Below are 20083 nucleotides of genomic sequence, written 5' to 3'. Positions count from 1 at the left end.
CCCAAATTAAGTGAGTCCTTTTCAATAAGAGAATGCCCACTAGGTTAGCAAAGTTTTAAGTAGAGACCAATCTTGCTTTATTTCTAAAAGATGCTAATCCTAAAATATTGGGAAAATGAAATAGAGTGAGAACTAGTCAGTCAAGAGCATGACTCTCTAGAGGGGGTGAAGGATTAAACATGGCTCAAACTTCAGGTGTGTGAAAAAGATGACATTAGGCTGATCCCAGTTAACATACCCTGCCACCCTAATAAGTAACACCCAAAGCCCTGGGTGATGGGCTAAAAGAAAATAATACATGCACACATACACACACCTATATATCCATACACATATACATACATACGCATATTGTGAATAAGAAAGTAGTTTTTTAGAGGACCTTGAGTAAAAGTGTCTGCCACTAAGCCTGACAACCTGTGTTTGATCCTTGTGGTCCATGTAGTGAAAGGAGACAACCAACTCCAGCAAGTTGCCCTCTGACCTCCACGCGTGTGCCACACATGCATGCCCACACCCATACACACAAGCACATGCATGAGTGTACAAATACAAAATACATAAATATGTAATTTGGGGGAGGACTATAGTTGGGGCTCAAATCTCAACTCCCCTAATCATTAATGTTCCAAACTGGAGCAAGTAACTTGACACCCCCCCCCCAGCCCCATCTAAGGTCAAAGAATTAAAGTGCTACTTAAATAACATAACATAAAACCCGAACCACAGCCTCTGGCCAGAGAAGACATAGACATTGGATGAGGATGGAAACAGACCTGGGAGAAGAGGTACACACAGACCGTCTAGTCCTGTGCCTGAGATATAGTAAAAGCCATTCAGTAGGTGACATTTTCGGAGAGCAACTCTGTCTTTCTAATCTGCAACAGTGGCGCCTCCCTAAGAGTGAAAGTGCTTGGAACTACGTCACCAGCTCATTCATTTCAGCTGAATCTTCTTAACAGTCGCCATCCTTTCCCTGTAGTCATTGCACAGTAAGGAATGTGCAGCCACAGTTTCCATTAAAGACAGACTTCATGGAAGACACATACACACATGGCCTGGACTGTTCCTGGTACCAGCACCCTGGTCTGGCCATCGGTAAGTGTTTATAAATCAAGGAGGAACGTGCAGGGTTTCTCTCCCCATCTGACAGGCTTGTTTCCATGAGCTGGGAAAGCTGCTCAGCAAAGGCCGTGAGCGGGACTGGCTGCCCATGTGGAAGAGCTGGGGGGGGGGGGATAATTGCACATCACTTCAAAGTGTGCACAGGTGAGCATCCATCGGCTTGGTCAGCAGATTGGTAGCTAGAAGAATAGAGCCCTCTCTATGCCTGGCTTCAAAAAAAAAAAAAGAATTTGGTGAGAGGAGGGAACTGGATAAGAAACAAAAGAAGAACAATGGGGTTTTGACGTCCTCACAGCTGCCACAAGGAACTCTAAAATGCCCAAGTAGGGGAGAAACTTAGTACTCTCTGATCACCTTTCACTTTGAGCTGAAGTGTAGGAAAATATATGTTGTAAAATAAACCCATTCAATAATTTTCATATGCAGAGTTTGTTGGTATTAAGTAGTGTTAAGCGTCTTGAGAAACATGCTAAATCTTATGTGTAGATAGCATTTCAAAGGCTTTTTTGTTCCTGCCTTTTGGCATTGGGTAGGAAAAGGAGCCTGTACTGATGTCCCTTTAAGTGTTAGTGGTGACAATGTCCTGGTTTCAGGTTTGTTCCTCCTTAAGAACTGTTCTGTGTTCATTTAGCAATTCCACCCTGTTCCATCTTCACCATTCATTTCTCCTCAACTGCTGCAACTTTCTCATTGGCAAAGAAGCAATGCTATTACTTCCATAATATTATAAAATACTCCCATTTGCCCCACTTCCTTTACCATCCTCCCTTCTTTCCTCTCTACCCATCTCAGTGAAGTCCAAGAATCAAACCCAAGACCCCTCACATGATAGACAAGCACTCAGCTACAAACTACAAACATGCCTCATTGCACGCGCGCGCACACACACACACACTTATTTCTTTGTCATTCTGTACAGCACAACTCTTTGCAATATTTACTTATAGTTATCTCAAATTTCTCTCCTTCTGTCCTCTTTCAAATACACTCCTACAGGTCCACAGAAATCGTACTTGTCAAAGTTAAATGTGACCTTTACAGTATTCCTGCAAAGGCGGATTCTAGCCTTTTTTTCTCATCTATTAGTATTTTTGGACAACATGACCCACTACACATTTCTTTTGTCATCTAGGATGCCAAGCTCTCCACCAGCTTCTTTTAAATGTTTATTTTTATTTTGTGTGTATGAGTGTTTGTCTGAAAGTATGTATGTGCACTGCATGTGTGCAGTACCCAAATAGGCCAGAAGAGGCATTAGAACCCCTGGAACTGAAGTTAAAGATGGTTGTAAGCTACTATATAGCCAGGAGCTAAACTCTGCTCCTCTGCAAGGGCAGCCATTCTCTTAACTGCTGAGATATCTTTCCAGCCCCTTTCCCCATCTTTAGATGAATGTCACAAGGTTCTGTTCCTTTCTTTTACCAAACACCCTCCTTAAGATATCATACCACCTTGTGCCTTTAAATACCATTTGAGTGTTAGAGGTCTCCAAAGCCCTGAACTCCAGACCCCATTTCCAGCAGCCCACTCACTCACCAGCTCTATTTAGAAACTCTCACATTTCCAATGCATGAGACTGAACATCTGTGTGTCCCTGCAAAAGCCTGCTCGGCTCTCAAAATTCAAAGCTCCAGTGAAACACCTCCAAGGGCACAGACCTCGAAATCACTCTTGTTATCGGTCCATCACCAAATTCCAATGGGTTGCCCTCAGCGTACATGCAGAATCTGGCTTTTCTCTGCCTCCACGGCAGCTGCCTGCACCAGAGTTCCTCCATCTTTCACCTGCATTACCTCACGCATTCCCAATGGCACCCCTCCACACACAGCCTCACATCCCCAAACTGATTATCATAAAAATCTACTGTTCCTCTGTTGACAATTCCCCAGCAACCTGCCATTTACTTTATAGTAAAATGTTTGTAACAGAATTTAGAGTTTTAAAAAATGTAATTAAAATATGATTATATCATTCCTGCTTATTTTTCTTTATCCCAACCTCTTTTATATCCCACCCCTTGACTCTCCCTAACCCCCCTTCACTCCTTCTCAAATTGATGGCCTCTTTTTCATTGTAATTGTTACATGTGCGCATTGTATATATACAAACATTTAAATGTAATCTGCTATGTCCATTTGGTGTTGCTTGTATGTATGTAACAGGGCTGACCACTTGAGATTAGATAACCATTCTTAGGGCTCATCCCTGGGAAATCCTAACTTTCCCTCCCTCAGTGGTCATTAGATGCCTGTGGTTCTTTGTCTATGGGTGGGACCCCACGAAAATTTACTGGTGTGACCTTTTTTTAAATGTGCAATTTGGTGATTCAAGGACATTGTGTCGCTGTGCCCATCTCACTCCGTCTAAGCCAAACTGCTTGCTGTGGCGTGAAAGAACTTGGCATGATCTGGCCTCTCAGTGCTCTGCCTCCATCTTCTCCTTCCTTGCCTTGCTCTGGTTACCCTTGACATATGCATGCTCCTCTTTACGATCTCTTCCTGGCCCCTGGGTCTGGAAACCCCTTGCCTACTGCAGGCTGCCCCGTAGGCCAGTCCCTGACACCCTCTTTGAATTATCCCGCAGCCTCCAGTCTGTTCATCTCCCCTGCTCAGTTCTAGTTGGTCCTCACACAACACAATATAAAATGCTATTTGCTGTGTCCTTTCCCCACAACTACAACATGAGCTATACATGAACAGGGTTTTTTTTTTTATTTTATTAACCAGCATCTCAGGGCTTGACTAAAAGAGTGCTTGCCACAGTTGGTGTATTTGAGAGTCTGTTAGCTGGACAGATAGATTGATGAATGAATCGATTAGTATTGGTTCCTTCTCTATTTTCTGTTTAATAATTTTTCACTATCATATAAACCATATGAGTTGCATTTAACTTCCTGAAAAGTAAAATGCAATGTGTTTTCAAAGTTTCCAGTTGTCAGTGAAGGTAGACAAAGCAAGATGTGTGTACTGCAGTGTCTTTCCTTGTGAATATTCATTGAAACTTGGATCCCACTGGTGACGAAATTGGCACTATTCATTCTATCTTCCTGTTTACCCTGTGTATCCAGTCTTGCTTTTAAGGTTGGGAAAGGTTATCTGAAGTAGACTCATATCTTATCATAGTCTTCAAAACACCTCAACTTCTGGTCAGAAAGAGAAACAGCAAAATCTCAAGTGATTTGTCAAAATACTGATGGCACACTTGATTCTAATGTTTACTATTGAAAAAACTACCTCACCATAATAGCATATGAATTAGCAGCCTCAGAATCTTTCTGTTGTCATAGAAATCATGTTTTAGGGAGAGGCTCCAACTCATTTCTTACTGTTTTCATTCATTTGTTTAGGACCATATAGAATTTAAGGAGGACTATACTGGACCTAATGGTCAATTGCTTTTTCTGTGCACAATAGAAATCTCTTAAATGGAGGGATGTGGAGAGATGTGTCACTTCAAACTGCAACAATGACTTCTCTTTGCTTTTTATGTGAAAACTGGGATTCATAGTCTGTGGTCCAAAATCCTCTATTACTGCTATCTTTGAATAACCTCTCCCCCTACAGTGTGTGTGTGTGTGTGTGTGTGTGTGTGTGTGTGCTCCTATGTGTGTGCATGTCTGTGTGTCTGTGTCTCTGTGTGTGTGTCTGTATGTGTGTGTCTGTGTGTGAATCTGTGTGTATGTGTGTCTGTCTATGTGGGTGTGTATCTGTGTCTGTGTCTCTGTGTGTCTGTATGTGTGTGTGTCTGTATGTGTGTGTCTGTGTGTAAATCTGTGTGTGTATGTGTATCTGTCTATGTGTGTGTGTATCTGTGTCTGTGTCTCTGTGTGTCTGTATGTGTGTGTATAAGTATGTGTGTGTCTATGTGTGTGTGTATGTGTGTATCTGTGCCTATGACTCTGTGTGTATTTCTGTCTGTGTGTCTGTGTGTGTGTCTATGTGTGTGTCTGTGTGTCTGTCTGTGTGTGTGTATGTGTGTATCTATGTCTGTGTCTCTGTGTGTGTGTATGTCTGGTGTGTGTCTGTCTGTGTGTGTGTCTGTGTGTATGTGTGTATCTGTGTCTGTGTGCATGTGCATGTGTGTGTGTGTGTGTCTGGGTGGGGAAGACAGAGGTGTGGAAACTGAAGGTCAACATTAGCTGTCTCCCTCAGTCACTCTTTGCCTTACGTTTTGAGACAGGGTCTCTCACTGAACCTGGAGCTCACCTATTGGTTAAAATGGCTGGTCAGCAAACTCTGGAGATCCACCTACCTCTGCTTCCAGCCTCCACCCTAGAACTGAGATGGCAGTCGATTTTACACGCATACTGGGGATCCAAACTAAGGACCTTGTGTTTGTGTGGCAAGCACTTTGCCAAACAGGCTGCCCCCACAGCCTCTCTTTCCTGTCTTCACCTCCCACGCCTTCTCAGTCCTCTACACTGGATCCACACACGCTTAAGGACCACTTGTGTTTGGGGGGAAATTTTAGTATACTCTACTCATAGCTCCATAACATCTAAATAACTCATTAAATAGCATCCTTTCATGTCACAGCCAAAAGCTCAGAACTCACTTCCTGTTCGGTCATCATCTCCCTGTCTTCTCTCAAAGAGCACACTGCCTTGGGCCCTTTTCTTTCCTATTTCCCATACTTGTGGCTCAAGGGACCCTGTTCTTCACTGATCTGTCTACCTGGTTCTATAGTTTTCACTCATTGTTCTAACTACACGCTCCCTTGGCTCCCCATACCTTCAAATTCTTTGTGTATCCACCAGTGTTACTCTGTTCAGACTTTTGTTCTCAGTGGCCTGCTTTGGTATTGACTCTTCCTTGGCAATCCACCAAAGAACAAAGCATTGACAGGCATCTGTCCTGCACTGAGACGTCCAGCTAGGCATTGAGGGTTCCTGGTGGAGTTTATAATTTGGTGCGTGGGAGAGGCGTTCAAATGATCCTAATACCGCTGTAATAAGTGCTAATGACAAGAGATGATAACTTATGAGGGGGAAGTAAGGGGAGCAATGAGGCTGCAAATTAAAGGGAACTAGCCTGGCATTGGAAGAAGTCACAGTGCTTCCCTGGAAAAGCGATACTTGAGCCAACTCTCAAATAGGGCAGTTTCAGCTCCCATGGAATGGACATCTTGCCTTACTAACTTCAGAGCATCTGGCGCAGCACAATTTCTGACTAAAGATGCGCCTAGCAAATGCCATAACAAGTGTGTTTTGGTAGCACAGTGCCTGGCTTGGAGCTACCTACCATCCTTTGTCCTTTTGGACCTGGTGCCTGAGCAACAAACAGGGTCAGCTACAGATGCCCCGCATTGCTCAGATAATAGATCTGAAAGATTGGCAGGGTTTGCATCACCTGAGTAGATAATGACTCCTCTGTGTTTTGGAAGAGTGGGTGACAGATGGAAGACACCTTGACAGCAGATTCCACTCTTCCCCACACAGGCTCTCAGGCAAGTCCAGACGGCTATCACTTTCCCACTGTGTCTTTCTGCACTGAGAGACTTGTCATTGGGAAGACACCTCTACCCCGTGGGGAAGTGGCGTTCCATCTGTAGGGAAGCTCCCTCTTCCATCAGCCACATGTGCCACATGTGTGCCGCCTCGCGACAGTTCATGCTGGAGAACTGGCCATCCCGGGGAAGCCGTGTGCCTTTTAATGGGAACAGCATGGTGCTGATGACTCACCTGCCTCCTCCCATCTGGACCTTCACAGCTCAGCAAGCGTGGAGAGTGGAGAGTCTGGCTGCAGACGAGCCGAGAGAGCACAACTCCCGAACAGGGCTTGGCTAGGGCCCTTTGAAGGCATAATTTTATAATGGCCACCATGTGTGAACTGGAGTGGGCATCCTCTCATAGTACCCTGCTTTCATATTTGCACGGTTGAAAAATATTACACCATCTCCCCAGCAGGGGAAAGAGGAAACAGATCATGCCGTATTCTAATTAACCAAGCGGAAAGGGAAACTGGTCGTGTAGGAAAGTGAAATGAATGTGTGCACATGAGAGACAGAGGAAGGGGCATTGGTCGGGGGCAGGGAGCCATGTTGTTCCAGTTCAATCTGAGTTAGTAATCCGGTCCTGTGCTGAGAACTATGAGGAAGACCCAGGCAGAACCATACGCTTAGTGACGTACTTCTAGGGATAAGGTGTAGTAAAGTCCAAGGTTTAAACTTCAGTTCCACAAGAAGAAACAAGAATACTTTTACATTCAAATAGCAGGGAACTCATTCTAACAGTGACTTAAGCCATAGTGTCAAGTGTTTTTGCAAGCTCAGACATAGCTGACCTGAGGAAGGTCTTAGCTCCTCACTTGTCATTAAAAATATTGTCCCGTTTCTCCAGCTGTCAACATGCAGTCTCTTAGCCTCTTAAAGTCCTCATGTTACCCCATATCACATGATCTGTGCCACCCACATATCATGAACACATATAATCATAAGAAAACATAACACATATATCACAAGAACACATAGATAAAGCACAGGAATAAAACTACTCCCCCCCACAGGAGCTGGAGAGATGGCTTAACAGCTAAGAGAGTGAAGAACTCTTGAAAAAGACCAAAGTTGAGCTCCAAGAACACATGCTGGGCAACTCCCAACCACCTCTAAGTCTAGCTCCAAGGGAATTGGATGCCTCTGGCTTCTGCGGGTACCTGAACTCACATGCACATACCCACATACAGATGCATACACATACACAATTACAAACAATAAAAATGAATTTAGAAAAATAAACTCCCCTTAGGATCTTCAGTCCTGCCCTCTTTATCACCTGAGTGACCTGTTGGTCACCTGAGTACAAACGAGAAGAAGCAGTAGCCAGACTTTTCTGCTCTATAGATGAACCATAGAAGTAGGTAAGGACTGAGTAGGGGTAACCCAAGAAGAATTCCTCCATTGCACTCTCTCTGCCCTTATTGAACTTGGAGGGCAAGAGCAGACTGTCTGTTACGCTGCCAGTTACAATACGGTACATATTGTTAACTGAGGACACAATTGTGATATGACCCTTAAGAGTGAAACTACTGGATACTTCTACTAATAGTCATCTGTGAGAGGAAGAATAGCATCGGGTTGAAGTTAAAACCAGTGTGGACACAATTCATGATACCCCATTAAAGAAAAAGAATTTCATTTCCCCAGACACTGTTCACATAACAAAGGTCAAGTCTGGGTTAGGCAGGAAATGTAGAGCAGACAAGAATGTAGCTTGTATCTTGCCCCTTATTGGACCACAAGACACTATTTCAGTTACAAAAGCTTTCCCAAGAAAACCTGACCTGAAAACATGGGTGTCGACTTAAAACTGAGACCCAACACTGAGAAGGGAGACCACAGTCTCACAGAGACAGGAGTAACTGATTCCCCTGTCAAGTCCCAAAGCTCCCCATTTGTTTAATGATCCATAAGACCATGGGCAGTCTGACTAGAGATTCCTATGAGGAATAACATGGGTGCACATGCCCATTCTCCTGATGCCCCCATGGCCAATGAGTCAAGACACCTCGCCTAGAGGGATGCTCCTACTTTTTCCTATAGAAACCTAGCAACTGCTATCATTTCACTACTGTGGTATGCTGTGAGGTGAATTTTCCATCCTTCCAAACATCCCTGTCTGAAGCAAAGATATAAAAACAGCCAAGAGTAGACTTGATCATCAGGAGGAAAGCCCAGGCTTGAGTGGGCGGGACCAAATGGTCAATACAGTAGGGCAGATGGCTCCCTAACCTTGGAACGTGTTTTAGATGAAAGATAAGGCTTGACCTCATTACCTGTTCATTTCTATCACCATGATTGATGTTAGAGGCAGTACCAGCGACCTGGACAGTACAATGGCTCCACCAGTGGGCCCTGGGACTCTGAGTATAAGCCACATTGTCCTTTTGATCAAAATGCCACCCCAGTCCATATGTCACCCAGTCACACATGCATCTCTTTTGACCAGGTACTCTGTTCTGACTCCAGCCTGGGGAGACACTATGGGAGACTAGGCCATAATTTCAGGGCTCCCTCTGTTCTCCCTCAGCCTCCCATCTTGTGAATACAACTGCCGAGTCAATATCCATTGTTCAAGTAAATGGAGACTTGATGTAGAAAATTACTAGTGTGAAACTTTTGTAAGATCCCCAGATTGATTTTTTTTTTAAAGAAAAAAGTCAGTCTTCGCGGCGCCAACTGAGCTAGAAACAGGGTTAGCAGGCCACCGTGTTGTGGAAATTAAATCAGCACGAATAGGTGGGGAGCACGGCCAGTCTCATACCACACAGGATTTCCTTTAGAAAACCCTTTAACCACATTTGACCCCAGGCACTGTCTGGGGCTTTTGTTTCTCAGCCAGTGTGTGCTTTATCACCACCCATTTAGAAATTAGAGGGGAAATGCTTCAGGTTTTAATTTCATACCCGGCAGTGCAATTATATTGAAATGAAATTTAGTGCAATATTGAGTTGTCCTATAAACTTATCTATGGTGAGAGTCATATGCCCTGGGAAGGATTGATTTCTGTCAATCATGATTTAGGATGAGGTTGCTGTAGCGACGTTTGCTAGCTTACGGTTGGGCCCAGTTCCCCATCTTTCCAGGCTCACAGAAGTCCCTCTGTCTTGAGCAGCCAAGGTTTGCTCTATGAACAGCATGTTTCAAACACAAGAAAATGGGCATCTGAAGTCCCGGTATTTGGAAATTGGAATGTGAAGGTGATTCATGAGTTTTCTATCAATTATTAGGCAGTCAGAGACAGAGATAAGTAGAGATGGATGGGACAGTGAAGTCTTCCAGCTCTACCTAGCTGCTTAGCGGTGATAAATGAGTCAGGAAGCAGGAAAGTTCAAAACAGATATCAACTGATCTGCAGCAGCCTCCTATCCCCTCCAGGTTGGCTGGTAGGATTCTAACAAATCAAAAGTCTTTGAAAGAGGATAGAGGAATTGCATGCTCCGGCCATTTGAGTCGCTCTTTCTCTCGCAAGGTTCTCAAGGAAGGCAGAGGCCTGAACAATGGGGACAATTGCAAAATAAATGAGAAATATTTTATGGTCTAGGGCAATACCTTATATTTCATTATGGATGGTTCTAGTGGTGCTGGCTGGGGTTATGTGATTTCAACTTGAATCCTGTCCTATTTTCAGTGATTTAGATTTTAAAGAAAGACATTTCAGAGTCTGAGTAGAGCCATGTCTTCACAAGTAGCTTTTGCTTTGCTGAGAGTGGCCTTTTGTTGAGAGATGAACCAGGGCTCGTGTTTGAACTTAACTATGTTGATACCTAACCTCACCCAAAGGAAAGAGCTCACCCTTACCTCTCGGTGGAGAGGCTGCCTAGCCCACAGTCCAGAGTTCTGTGTGTCAACGTTGCTGCCCAAGGCAAGGGCATGAGCTGCACAGAATCAGAACATTAAAACTCAGCCCCAGTGAGCCAGACATGACAGCACACACTGGTAACCATGACACTCCAGAGACTGGGGCAGAAAGATCAGGAGTTTGAGGCCAGTCTTTAGGCCATTTGGCAAGTTCAAAGTGAGCCTGACCTGCGTATCAAGGCCTATCTGAGACAACGCAAAACAAAATAAAGGTGAAGTGAAGTTGACATGGTTTGTTCCTAGCCAGGTCTCCCTACCACCTTGTCATTGCTCACACATCCTCTGTCTCTCTATGTCTGTCTCTGTCTCTATCTCTCTCTCTCTCTCTGACTCTCTCTGTTGGTGTTTGAACAGTGTGAGAGTCATGATTCATTACTTAGAATTTGACAGAAGCTAGAAAGAGAAAAGAGACAGTTGAGCCCACCTTATGTTCTAAGCAGATCAGGAAGCTATTTCTGTCCTCACAGAAAGGCCAGAAGCAGTAGAGATGCTGGCCGCATACACTAGCCCTTGGTACGTCTCGGAGAGAGCATTCTAAGGCAACTGCCGACAGCTAACAGCTGACTTCTGTCCTCCAAGCAAAGAGTAAACTGTTAAGATACCCGAGCTTTAAGGAGGACAAGTGGCCAGTTCTCCAGCCATGCTCTGCTCTGCCTTCGTTTGTGAGTTCCTGATTTAGGAACTGGCCTTCCAAGCTTAGCAACCATGCTGCTTATTCTGTGCTTCATTTCCTGAGAAAATGGAATTGATTTCCAGTTTAGATCAATAAGGAATGAGGTTGACTTATCTACATTGAAGATGGTTAAAAGCCAGAAATCATAGACACTTGACCCACAAACCACATGCTGCAACCCATAGATGAGATTAGTGTGTGAAGGGGATATGCCTGTGTGAGCATGGTATTTGTATAGATGTGCAAATACACCCACCCCCATGTGTCAGAGGTTGTTATCTGACATCTTCCTCTATCTCTCTATATTTTAATATATATTAAATTATTATTTTAGAGTTTGATATATATATGTAATGTATTTTGATCATAGTACCCTCTCTTATCCCCTCCCACTCATACTGAACCCCTCTCCTTCCTTATTTTTTGAGATGAGTCTCTCACTGAAGCTGGGGCTCACCAATCGGCTAGACTAGCTGGCCAGCGAGGTCTCAGGATCTCCATCTCTACCGCCCAGTGCTGAAATGGAAGATAGGAATGCCACACTATCCTCCTGTGTGAGCTCTGAGAGCCCAAGTTTGGGTCCTCAGGCTTACACAATAGGTACTTTACCCTCCAAGCCTCCCCCTCAGCCTGCAGACAAGATTTCCTTTACTATCCCTGAACTTGGTGACACAGCCCCAAACCTCGGTTCTCAGGAAGGGGAAGCAGGAAGCTGTCAAGTTGTAGACTAGTCTGCAGTATCTCTGACAATCAGGTCAAACCTGGACTACCCAGAGAGACCCTGTCTGATAACAGGAAAAATTTATTTCTACTGTCACATGTTGAAAAAAAATATTGTCTGTATATAGAATTTGTGGTATTTCCATTAAGATATAGATGTCTGGATGCCAATTCCTTGAAGATTGAGGAGCTCAGACAGCATGTGCCATGTTGCACCTGCTCCTTAAAAGGGACTGCTTTTTCCATGTTCTTTTCCCTGTAGAGTTTGAACTGACTACTTACTGATGGGGTCAAAATAAAATGTATGACTCTCTCTACTTCTGCACAAAGGGTGAGAATTAAGAATATTTTCATATATGGAAAAGACACTGCTGTCAGGTGGGGAGTTTTATGTCACTTATCTAACTAATGCCAGCATACCAGGAGCATCCTAAGATGATGATACACAAGTAAGAGATGAGACTTGAGTTCTTTGGAACTGTTGCCATGGTTTTCCACCCTGCCCTTGCCTTTGCTGTCATAGGTTCAAGCTTCAGCCAGTCCCCCAGTCAGAGGCTTAATCACAATCCTTTGCCTCTCTTGTTCTTTTTCCTTTCCCTTCTCTTTCAGGCTCTCTCCTCCTTATCTCTAAGCTCATTTGTTCCCTCCAATTGCTGATGTCATGTGGGGGAAAGATAGTGGGGAAATGAACCCCAGGCATTGTCTCAAAAACTAGCCCTAATAAATCCAGTCGTGGGTGATTCACCTGTCTTTGCGCCACCGGGGTGACCCGCATTCAAGCTGATGTTCCCTCTCCACTTATGGATGCTCTGAGTTCCTAGCGCCTGCCCCTTTCTCTGACCTTGTGACACTGCCTCTCTGGTACCCTGTCCTGGAAAAAGGGAGTGATCACCAGGTGAGGTTCTGGGCTTAGGCAAGAGGGAGAGCCTGGGTGAAGTCGGAACGCTAATGAGATATCCCAGCAACCCCTGTGCTCTCTGTGCTTGGCATCAGCACTGACATCCTCAGGCTGCTTCCCTCAGTTATCAGAGAGAGCGCCAACCACCCCACTGACACCTGTGTGGGGACTTCCTAGAGTGGAATAGGGGCCTGTGGACAGTCAAAGTTAGCAAAGGAAGCCGCCATTTCCATGAGGGAAAAAAAAAATCACTTCCTCTTCCACAAAACAAAGCCTTGCCCCTCAGTTCGCCTCAGATGCTCCAGGAGCAGCCCAGAGTGCGGTGGGGGCCACCTAGGAAATTCGCTTTCCCAACTGCTGCTTCAAGTGGTACTTAAAATGCAGAACATAAAACCCTGTAAATTCCACTGCACAGCCGGAGCCCTAAGCCCTTAAATGCACAGGAAAGTGTGTCTATTATCTACCCTTTCGAAGTAAGTGTGCTGTTACTCAAATTGCTTTTGTCTTCTTCTTTTCAGCTGACATTATCTCTACGGTAGAATTCAACCACACGGGAGAGTTACTAGCGACAGGGGACAAGGGGGGTCGGGTTGTAATATTTCAGCGAGAACAGGAGGTAAGTGTCAGCCACTTGGAAATTCTCATTTTCTTCCCTTTTTAAGAGGAGGCCTCCCACTGTGCCTTAATCCTCACGTGTCTGTCACCCTTAACCTTGCCTTGTCTCTTTGCTCACCAAAGTAAAACTGCCAGAAAGTCATTAGCATCCGCAGTTCTAAGTTCAAGCTCACAAAAGCACCCCTAAGAGGGCTCTCCCCGGGCAGGGCCTGCTCCTTCTGCATAGTGAACCTTGGGAAACAGCAGCTGTTCTCATCTGACCTGCACAATTCCACAGGTGCTTCTGGAGGAGCAAACTCCAGCTGTTGTCTTGGGATCTGTCCTCCGGGTGTTGAAATCCCATCTCCCTTCATTTCAGGTACTGCCAGAATACATCTGGGAGAGGAAAATAGCTTTATTTGACAACAGCTGTAAGGAGGGCATGTCGGGTCAATAAAGAAAATGATGCTCAGCCCACCAAAAAGGGTGAAATCCTTCAAAAGGGCTTCTCGGCCCAACAGATGGCACGTTAGTGTGGTGCTGGGTATCGTCTCTCATGCCACGTCTGGGGCTGGTTTCTTCCTGGGGCTTGGGTTGCACTAGAAATCCTCTTTCCCCCACGTGAGTTGAGGATGCTCCCCCTCCCAGGCCTGTCTCTGTTTTCTCAGAATGGCCCAATTTGGTTTCCTTGCCCTCTGCTGGCACACTCTAGTCCTGCCAGCAGGGTAGTGTGTGTTTTAGCCACTCTCCCATCTGCCACTGTCTTCCTCCGAGATTCCCTGGGCACTGGGGAGGTGTGGGGGAGGCCCGGTGTTAAGAGGAGGACTCCACAAGAGACTTCCCTAGCAATTTAATGCCCGCCTTGTGCCTCCAAGCCATTTGCATTACGCCTCCCCCTCCAAAGAGGAAAGCCTCATTTAGGGGTGATATATTTGGTAATTGCACGTTATTTGCGATTAATTTCTATAAGGGCTTCATAATCCCTCGGGGGTTCTGTGTAAATTCAAGTACTCAGCATTAAATCAGGCACCCAGCCTATTACGTTGGCCCCAGAAACATGAAAATGTAGTTGGCAAGTAAGAACTAAATCGCTCTTCGTGACCTGGAATTTTTCCTGCTTTTTCCAGAGCTGTCTGGTGCTAATTGGTCTGGCACATGCTACACACACTTGACAGTCTGATTTGGATGGTAGCAAATCAAGCCTCTGAGAAATTTTTTGTTAAGGTGGACCGGTCCTCTGTGAGTTAGCAGGAGAGCATCGAGGGTGTCAGCATCTGAAGTCCTTTGAAAACTGATTTTCAAATCTCCAATTTTTTTTAAAAAAAATCCAATTAGGTTCACAGCTATGATTAAGGGGAACTGGAAGAGCTATTTAGCATAAATTACCCAAGGCTGCATGTCACCAGTAATATCCCCCCCCCCCCCCGCATTTCCTGCTAACTATTTATAGGTTTCACCTATTCTCATTTACGGGGAAATTTGGGAAGCCTGACTCATTAGGAGAATGATGGGGGGGGCACACCTTCCAAAGCAGTATGGGTGGGTTCACTAGAACACAAACATCAGCGAGGATGAGATCATGGGGTTCAGTGTTCAGCTTCCGCAGAGTTTGGGGCTCAGACACATACATGGCTTGTCTGACAAAGACCGTGTGGCATCAGTTGAGGCCAGTGACCCTTTGATAGTGTTATCACTCCCACCAGAGCTGCTCCAAAGGACCTCAGTCCTCAGTGTCTGCACACCACTAGACTCAGAAGAAGTACCCACTTCCAGGCAAGCTGAGACACGCCTCCGGGTGGCCTGTTTCCATTTAAGATCATATATTTTAAATGGACCCTTTTCTTTAAAAATCAAACTTCGATTTAAAATATGTTTAATGAAACCCAAATTTTAATTTTTGAACAGATTTTTTAAAGCCAAACCTCGAGACTTTGGGTGGCCCGGTTCTAAAATACCAGCCATCTATCTTCCCTATTGTCTCTTTCTCTCTGTCTCTTCAAGAGGCTTTTTCCTCCTCTTCACCTTTTTCTGTGACTTCAGGCCCTTGGCTTTGTGCTCCTGTGTCTCATCATTTATTTAGTGCCTGCTGTTTGCACTTTGCATAATTAGTGCCAGGGGAAAGACGGAGGTAAAGTCCATTCTTCTCCTCCTGATGCAGATGGCACTCATGTGCAGATGGCCCTTTCATCACGACACTGGATGAAAATGGAGGTGGGAGAAACCCATGTCCAAATCCGCTCCACAATTGCTGTGTGACCTTGGAAGAGTCACTTACAGCTCAGAGCCTCTAGGGTTCCTCTCTCAGGTCTGCCTAGTCTCAGTGATCCCGATCCCGTGAGCACTGAAAGTTGCCACCGCTCTGTACCTTTCATAGGGATTGTTATAAGTATGTGTGAGCATCTGCAGATTTGAATATTTGATCTTCTATTTATATTGATTGCAAAGTCTTATCCTATTTTAACTTGTTTCCTTTCCTTTTCTTTCTTGCTTTTTTGTTTTCTGTTTGTTGTTTGTTTTTTGTTTTGTTTTGTTTGTTTGTTTTTTGACCGGGTTTCTTTGTGTAACAGCCCTGGCTGTCCTGGAACTCTCTTTGTAGACTAGGCTGGCCTCAAATTTAGAGATCTACCTGCCTTGCCCTCCCAAGTGCTGGGATTAAGGTTGTGCACCACCACACCCGGCACCTTCTGTTTCTATGTATATGTTATGATATACACTTTGTGTTAATATAGTTTAAAGATATCATTTATAAAAGTGTGTATTGTGTGTGCAGTGTGTGTGTGTGTGTGTGTGTGTGTGTGTGTGTGTGTGTTTCTGTTATTAGCCAACAGAGTGCATGCTTTGGGAACCAGTACACTAAAGCTGAATCTATGACTGCCATGATCTTGGCCTCCCCACGCTGTGATGTAGCCCGCCAGCCCACCCCTAACTGCTTTGCTCAGAGGGAAAAAAAGAGTTGGCACTTGCTTTAAATGGTCTTAATTTTCTATGTGTGTGTTCTACCGTCCTACAGAGTAAAAACCAGGTTCACCGTAGGGGTGAATACAATGTTTACAGCACATTCCAGAGCCATGAACCCGAGTTCGATTACCTGAAGAGTTTAGAGATAGAAGAAAAAATTAATAAGATAAGATGGCTCCCGCAGCAGAACGCGGCTTACTTTCTCCTGTCGACCAATGGTATGTGCAAGTGATTTCCTTTCTCATGTTTGATATTTTCAGAGACAGTCAACCAGACCTGTAAGACTCTCTTAACCTCACTGTTCCTCCGTCCCTTGAGGGCTTGTGAAAAACTTAGAAACCCTGTTTGCAAGATGTTTAACAAAAATCATGGCACACGCAGAGTTGGGCTCAGTAAATAGTAGCTATTCTTTTTATAAATATCCAATTTATGACCCAATTTTTGTGGAACCCGTTATCTGCAGTTTCCTAATGGAGATTGCTTGCAGGTGTTTGAGGGGGTGTGACTTCCTGTCTTAAGATTCATCGCATGTTATTCTGGGAATGCATTTCAGGAAACTCGACATGCCGTCGGCATTTTGAAAAAATAGTTATTAATCCCTGAATATATTTTAGGGCCTGCAAAACAGATGTCTGTGTATCTGAGAAAATCAAGTTCTGGACCGGGAGCACAAGACCAGAGGAGCTAGGGATGCTCCCTAAAACTGATCAAGAAAAAGTCTCTTTATCTGCGTTCAAACTCTCCCTGTTCTATAGGTGTAGGGAGAATTGATAACCCATAGAGAAGAAAGGATGCTGGCAGGTGAATAAAGCCAGGTCCCATATTCACTCCGGGAATGAAGTTGCCTGCATTCAGAATTTTAACCCCTTTCTTGAGGGTTAAAAAAAAAAATTCCAAAACCAGTTTGAAATTCAGTCACTACTGAAGAATGCTAACAGGAAAGGGTAACACGAGGATTAAGAGAGAATTACAGACCGCTGCCCAAGCAAAGAGGTTGAAGAATGACTCATTTCATCATGTGTGTGAGTCTGTGATGAATACATGCTTGTATGTCTCAAGAGTCTCGCATCAAGTACAGAAAAATGCAGGCAATGTCTAGGACACGACCAAGCATATGATCTTGTTAAAGATGAGAAAGACACACAGACAAGGGATTCCTGTTACTAAGCCTTGACTGTTCACTGTGGGTCACTTGTAAATTTGTCCCTTTTATCATATTTAATTTTCAAAGTATATGCTGTGAGTCATAGGTCAATCTTATAGAAAAAAAGGAGAAGAGAATGTAAAGCAGATGATCCTCCAGCCCCTCCAATATAAAGCCAGGGTACAGATCTGAAATGTGACCACTCTTGATTAGCTGTTTGGGAGTGATTCAAGCGTGCCTCAGGATGATCAGGTGTCTATGTCTCTGGGTTTTTTTTTTTATTCCAGTTAATTTCATTCCTTCTTGTAACTGCTTTTATTGTTCTGTTTACCCTTTGCAACCCTGATCTCTTGGAGGCCAAATCACCTCATCTTATTTCCATTTATTCCCTTGTGATTTTTTTTTTCTTTTCTGTTCAAGTCTCACTCCGAGACTCTGTTATCACACATTACTGTGAAGGAGACTTATGGTGGGTTTTCATGTAATTAGTTCGGTATCGAAGAAGTGTCTGGTTGTCTTCCATATCTAGGTTACATTATAGTATGAAATTTAGCCTATTGATTATTGCAATAAAATCCAAAGGCTTATTAACTACTTTGTAGGGGGGGAGGGGGATGGGAAAGAAAGTGAAATTCAATGAAGATTAATTATATAGCATAATGTTCTGTTAATTGAGTTTTTAAATAGTTTTTTGATTAACAAGGATATTATCTTCCCATTTGGGATGCTATTTCAAATGCCAATTGCATCTCAGAATGACTCTTCGAAGAAAAATTCCCATGTTCATATGCGCTTTTCTTTTCTTATACTAATATTAAGGTTGAACATCTTCCCCTAAGCCAAATAGGTTAACATTCAAAAATTAATGGAAGACAATGGGAATTACTATATAAGAGAGGCAATGAAGATAAATGATAAGGTTGTGTTTAAAGCTGCCACAAGTGATGATAAACTACTCAGAGAACAAGGCAAGAGAAAGGAAAAGCCATTTCTCATATTAACAGAACAGCTGCATGCTTCTTGGAGTTCTCCCCCCCTCCACAAAGCTTCAAGATTTCTGAGTCAAATGAAAATGCTGTGATTATATAGGCAAGTATGACCCCAGGCAGCACAACCCTGGGGAACTGGACTGAATTCCATCAATTATCTTTTTGGAGGGAAAGGGTGCTTATCTCATTAGTTGAGTATAGTTACTAATTCTACTAGACTGTGTCCTCAGCGTCCTAAGTTTTAAAGACAAATAAAGCGAGCATTCCATAGTGAAATAGACCTTGAAGAGATCTGCCACACAAAGACACATTGCTCTGCTTGGGTTCCTCCTCCTGCCTGACTGCTTGTGTCAGGCAGAGCCCTACGGTGCTCATTGTGAAAATGTAAAAAATACCCCGACACAAAGCAAAGGTGTTCAGGTACGGGGAGAACTACTATTCATGTCTCCTATAGAAAAAAAAAGATATAAATAATGTTCTATTAACAGAAATATGATCTCTTCTACAAGGTGTTTTTAAAGCAGGCTGTTAAATTTAATAATACAGCAACAAGAACATTTTCCATACCGATATTTTATTAAAATACTGTATCATTTTTAATGACTACATATGACTTCCTTGTATGGTCTGGTTCTTCTGTGTTCTAATGACTTCTTGTTATTTCCTCATGTGATTTCAGTCTTCTGTATCTTAATAATAAGTATCCCACTGTTAGATTTATAGTTGTTAACAGATTCTTACTACAAATTATATATCCTAGAGAGTACTAGATTACATGTAATAGCATCTGTAAACACAGTATTGGATAGCTGTTCGTATAAATATACAATTGGGTAAAATCCAGATATCACCTATATAGTATAGGGCTTATTAGAAGGCTTAAGTCAGGAAATAGCGGAAAACTACAGAAACTGTACACCATAATCTTTGTCCTCTGGAACTGAGAGAAGTTTTTCTTTTCTAACTTTTCTGGTCATTCTCACTTTCCAATTGCAATGGCATGTACCTCTTATATAATAAAAAAAAAGAAACTGATTAAATGCATAATGTTATTATAAATACTTACTATTATTGTAGTTCCTTACCACAAATTACTGCATACAGAAAATATAGGACTATGCACAAAAGATGGCCATGGGGCAGCACATCTTTAATCCCAGCACTAGGCAGGCTGATGACGTAGGTCTCTGTTCCAGGACAGCCAGAGCTACACAGGGAGACCCCATCCAAAAATCAAAAACAATATATACAGAACGCTGATTGTGGTTTATCCCTAACTGGAGGTCATATAGGCAAGTTTGATCCCGGTGTTTTGCCTGTGATTTCTATTTTTCTCTATGGCAATTAATCATTTAAAATATAAAATGCAAGATAAAATGCCTTGCAAGTAACTAGATTTGGACACGCTTCAAAGACAAACAACAGCAAGTATTTGGTGATGAAGTTCACTGGCTCATGGGTTGTTCTCAGCCACAGCTGAGGAGGAGCAGATCAAGAGACTGCATAAATACAGCGGTCCATGTTTAACCTTCTCGCTCTAAAAAAGCATCTTCACATGAGCAGGGTCTCAAGAGAGCTTGGGACAAGAGAGATGTGAGCACAGAGCTAGCAAGTTCTTTTTTTTTTTT

The 20083-nt window shown here is 43.6% G+C and overlaps 1 protein-coding gene across 6 annotated transcripts in view; it reads left to right on the top strand.

The window, feature by feature from the left end:
- The window catches only part of Ppp2r2b (protein phosphatase 2 regulatory subunit Bbeta), a 399374-nt gene that overhangs the window by 291453 nt on the left and 87838 nt on the right, over positions 1-20083 (top strand). For 4 of the 6 annotated variants that reach the window (XM_026783466.1, XM_026783468.1, XM_026783470.1 and 1 more), the window contains 3 exons: positions 13289-13386; positions 13663-13743; positions 16375-16540. In XM_026783466.1, the coding sequence (XP_026639267.1) occupies positions 13289-13386; positions 13663-13743; positions 16375-16540 (345 nt within the window). The remainder of the gene's footprint in view (positions 1-13288; positions 13387-13662; positions 13744-16374; positions 16541-20083) is intronic. The other 2 variants (XM_013349565.2, XM_026783467.1) reach the window with 1 other exon arrangement.

This window comes from Microtus ochrogaster, chromosome 18 (assembly GCF_000317375.1).
Source record: "Microtus ochrogaster isolate Prairie Vole_2 chromosome 18, MicOch1.0, whole genome shotgun sequence".
Classification (NCBI taxonomy): Eukaryota; Metazoa; Chordata; class Mammalia; order Rodentia; family Cricetidae; genus Microtus; species Microtus ochrogaster.
Note: the sequence above shows the minus strand (reverse complement) of the source record. Positions and strands in the feature narration are given on the sequence as shown.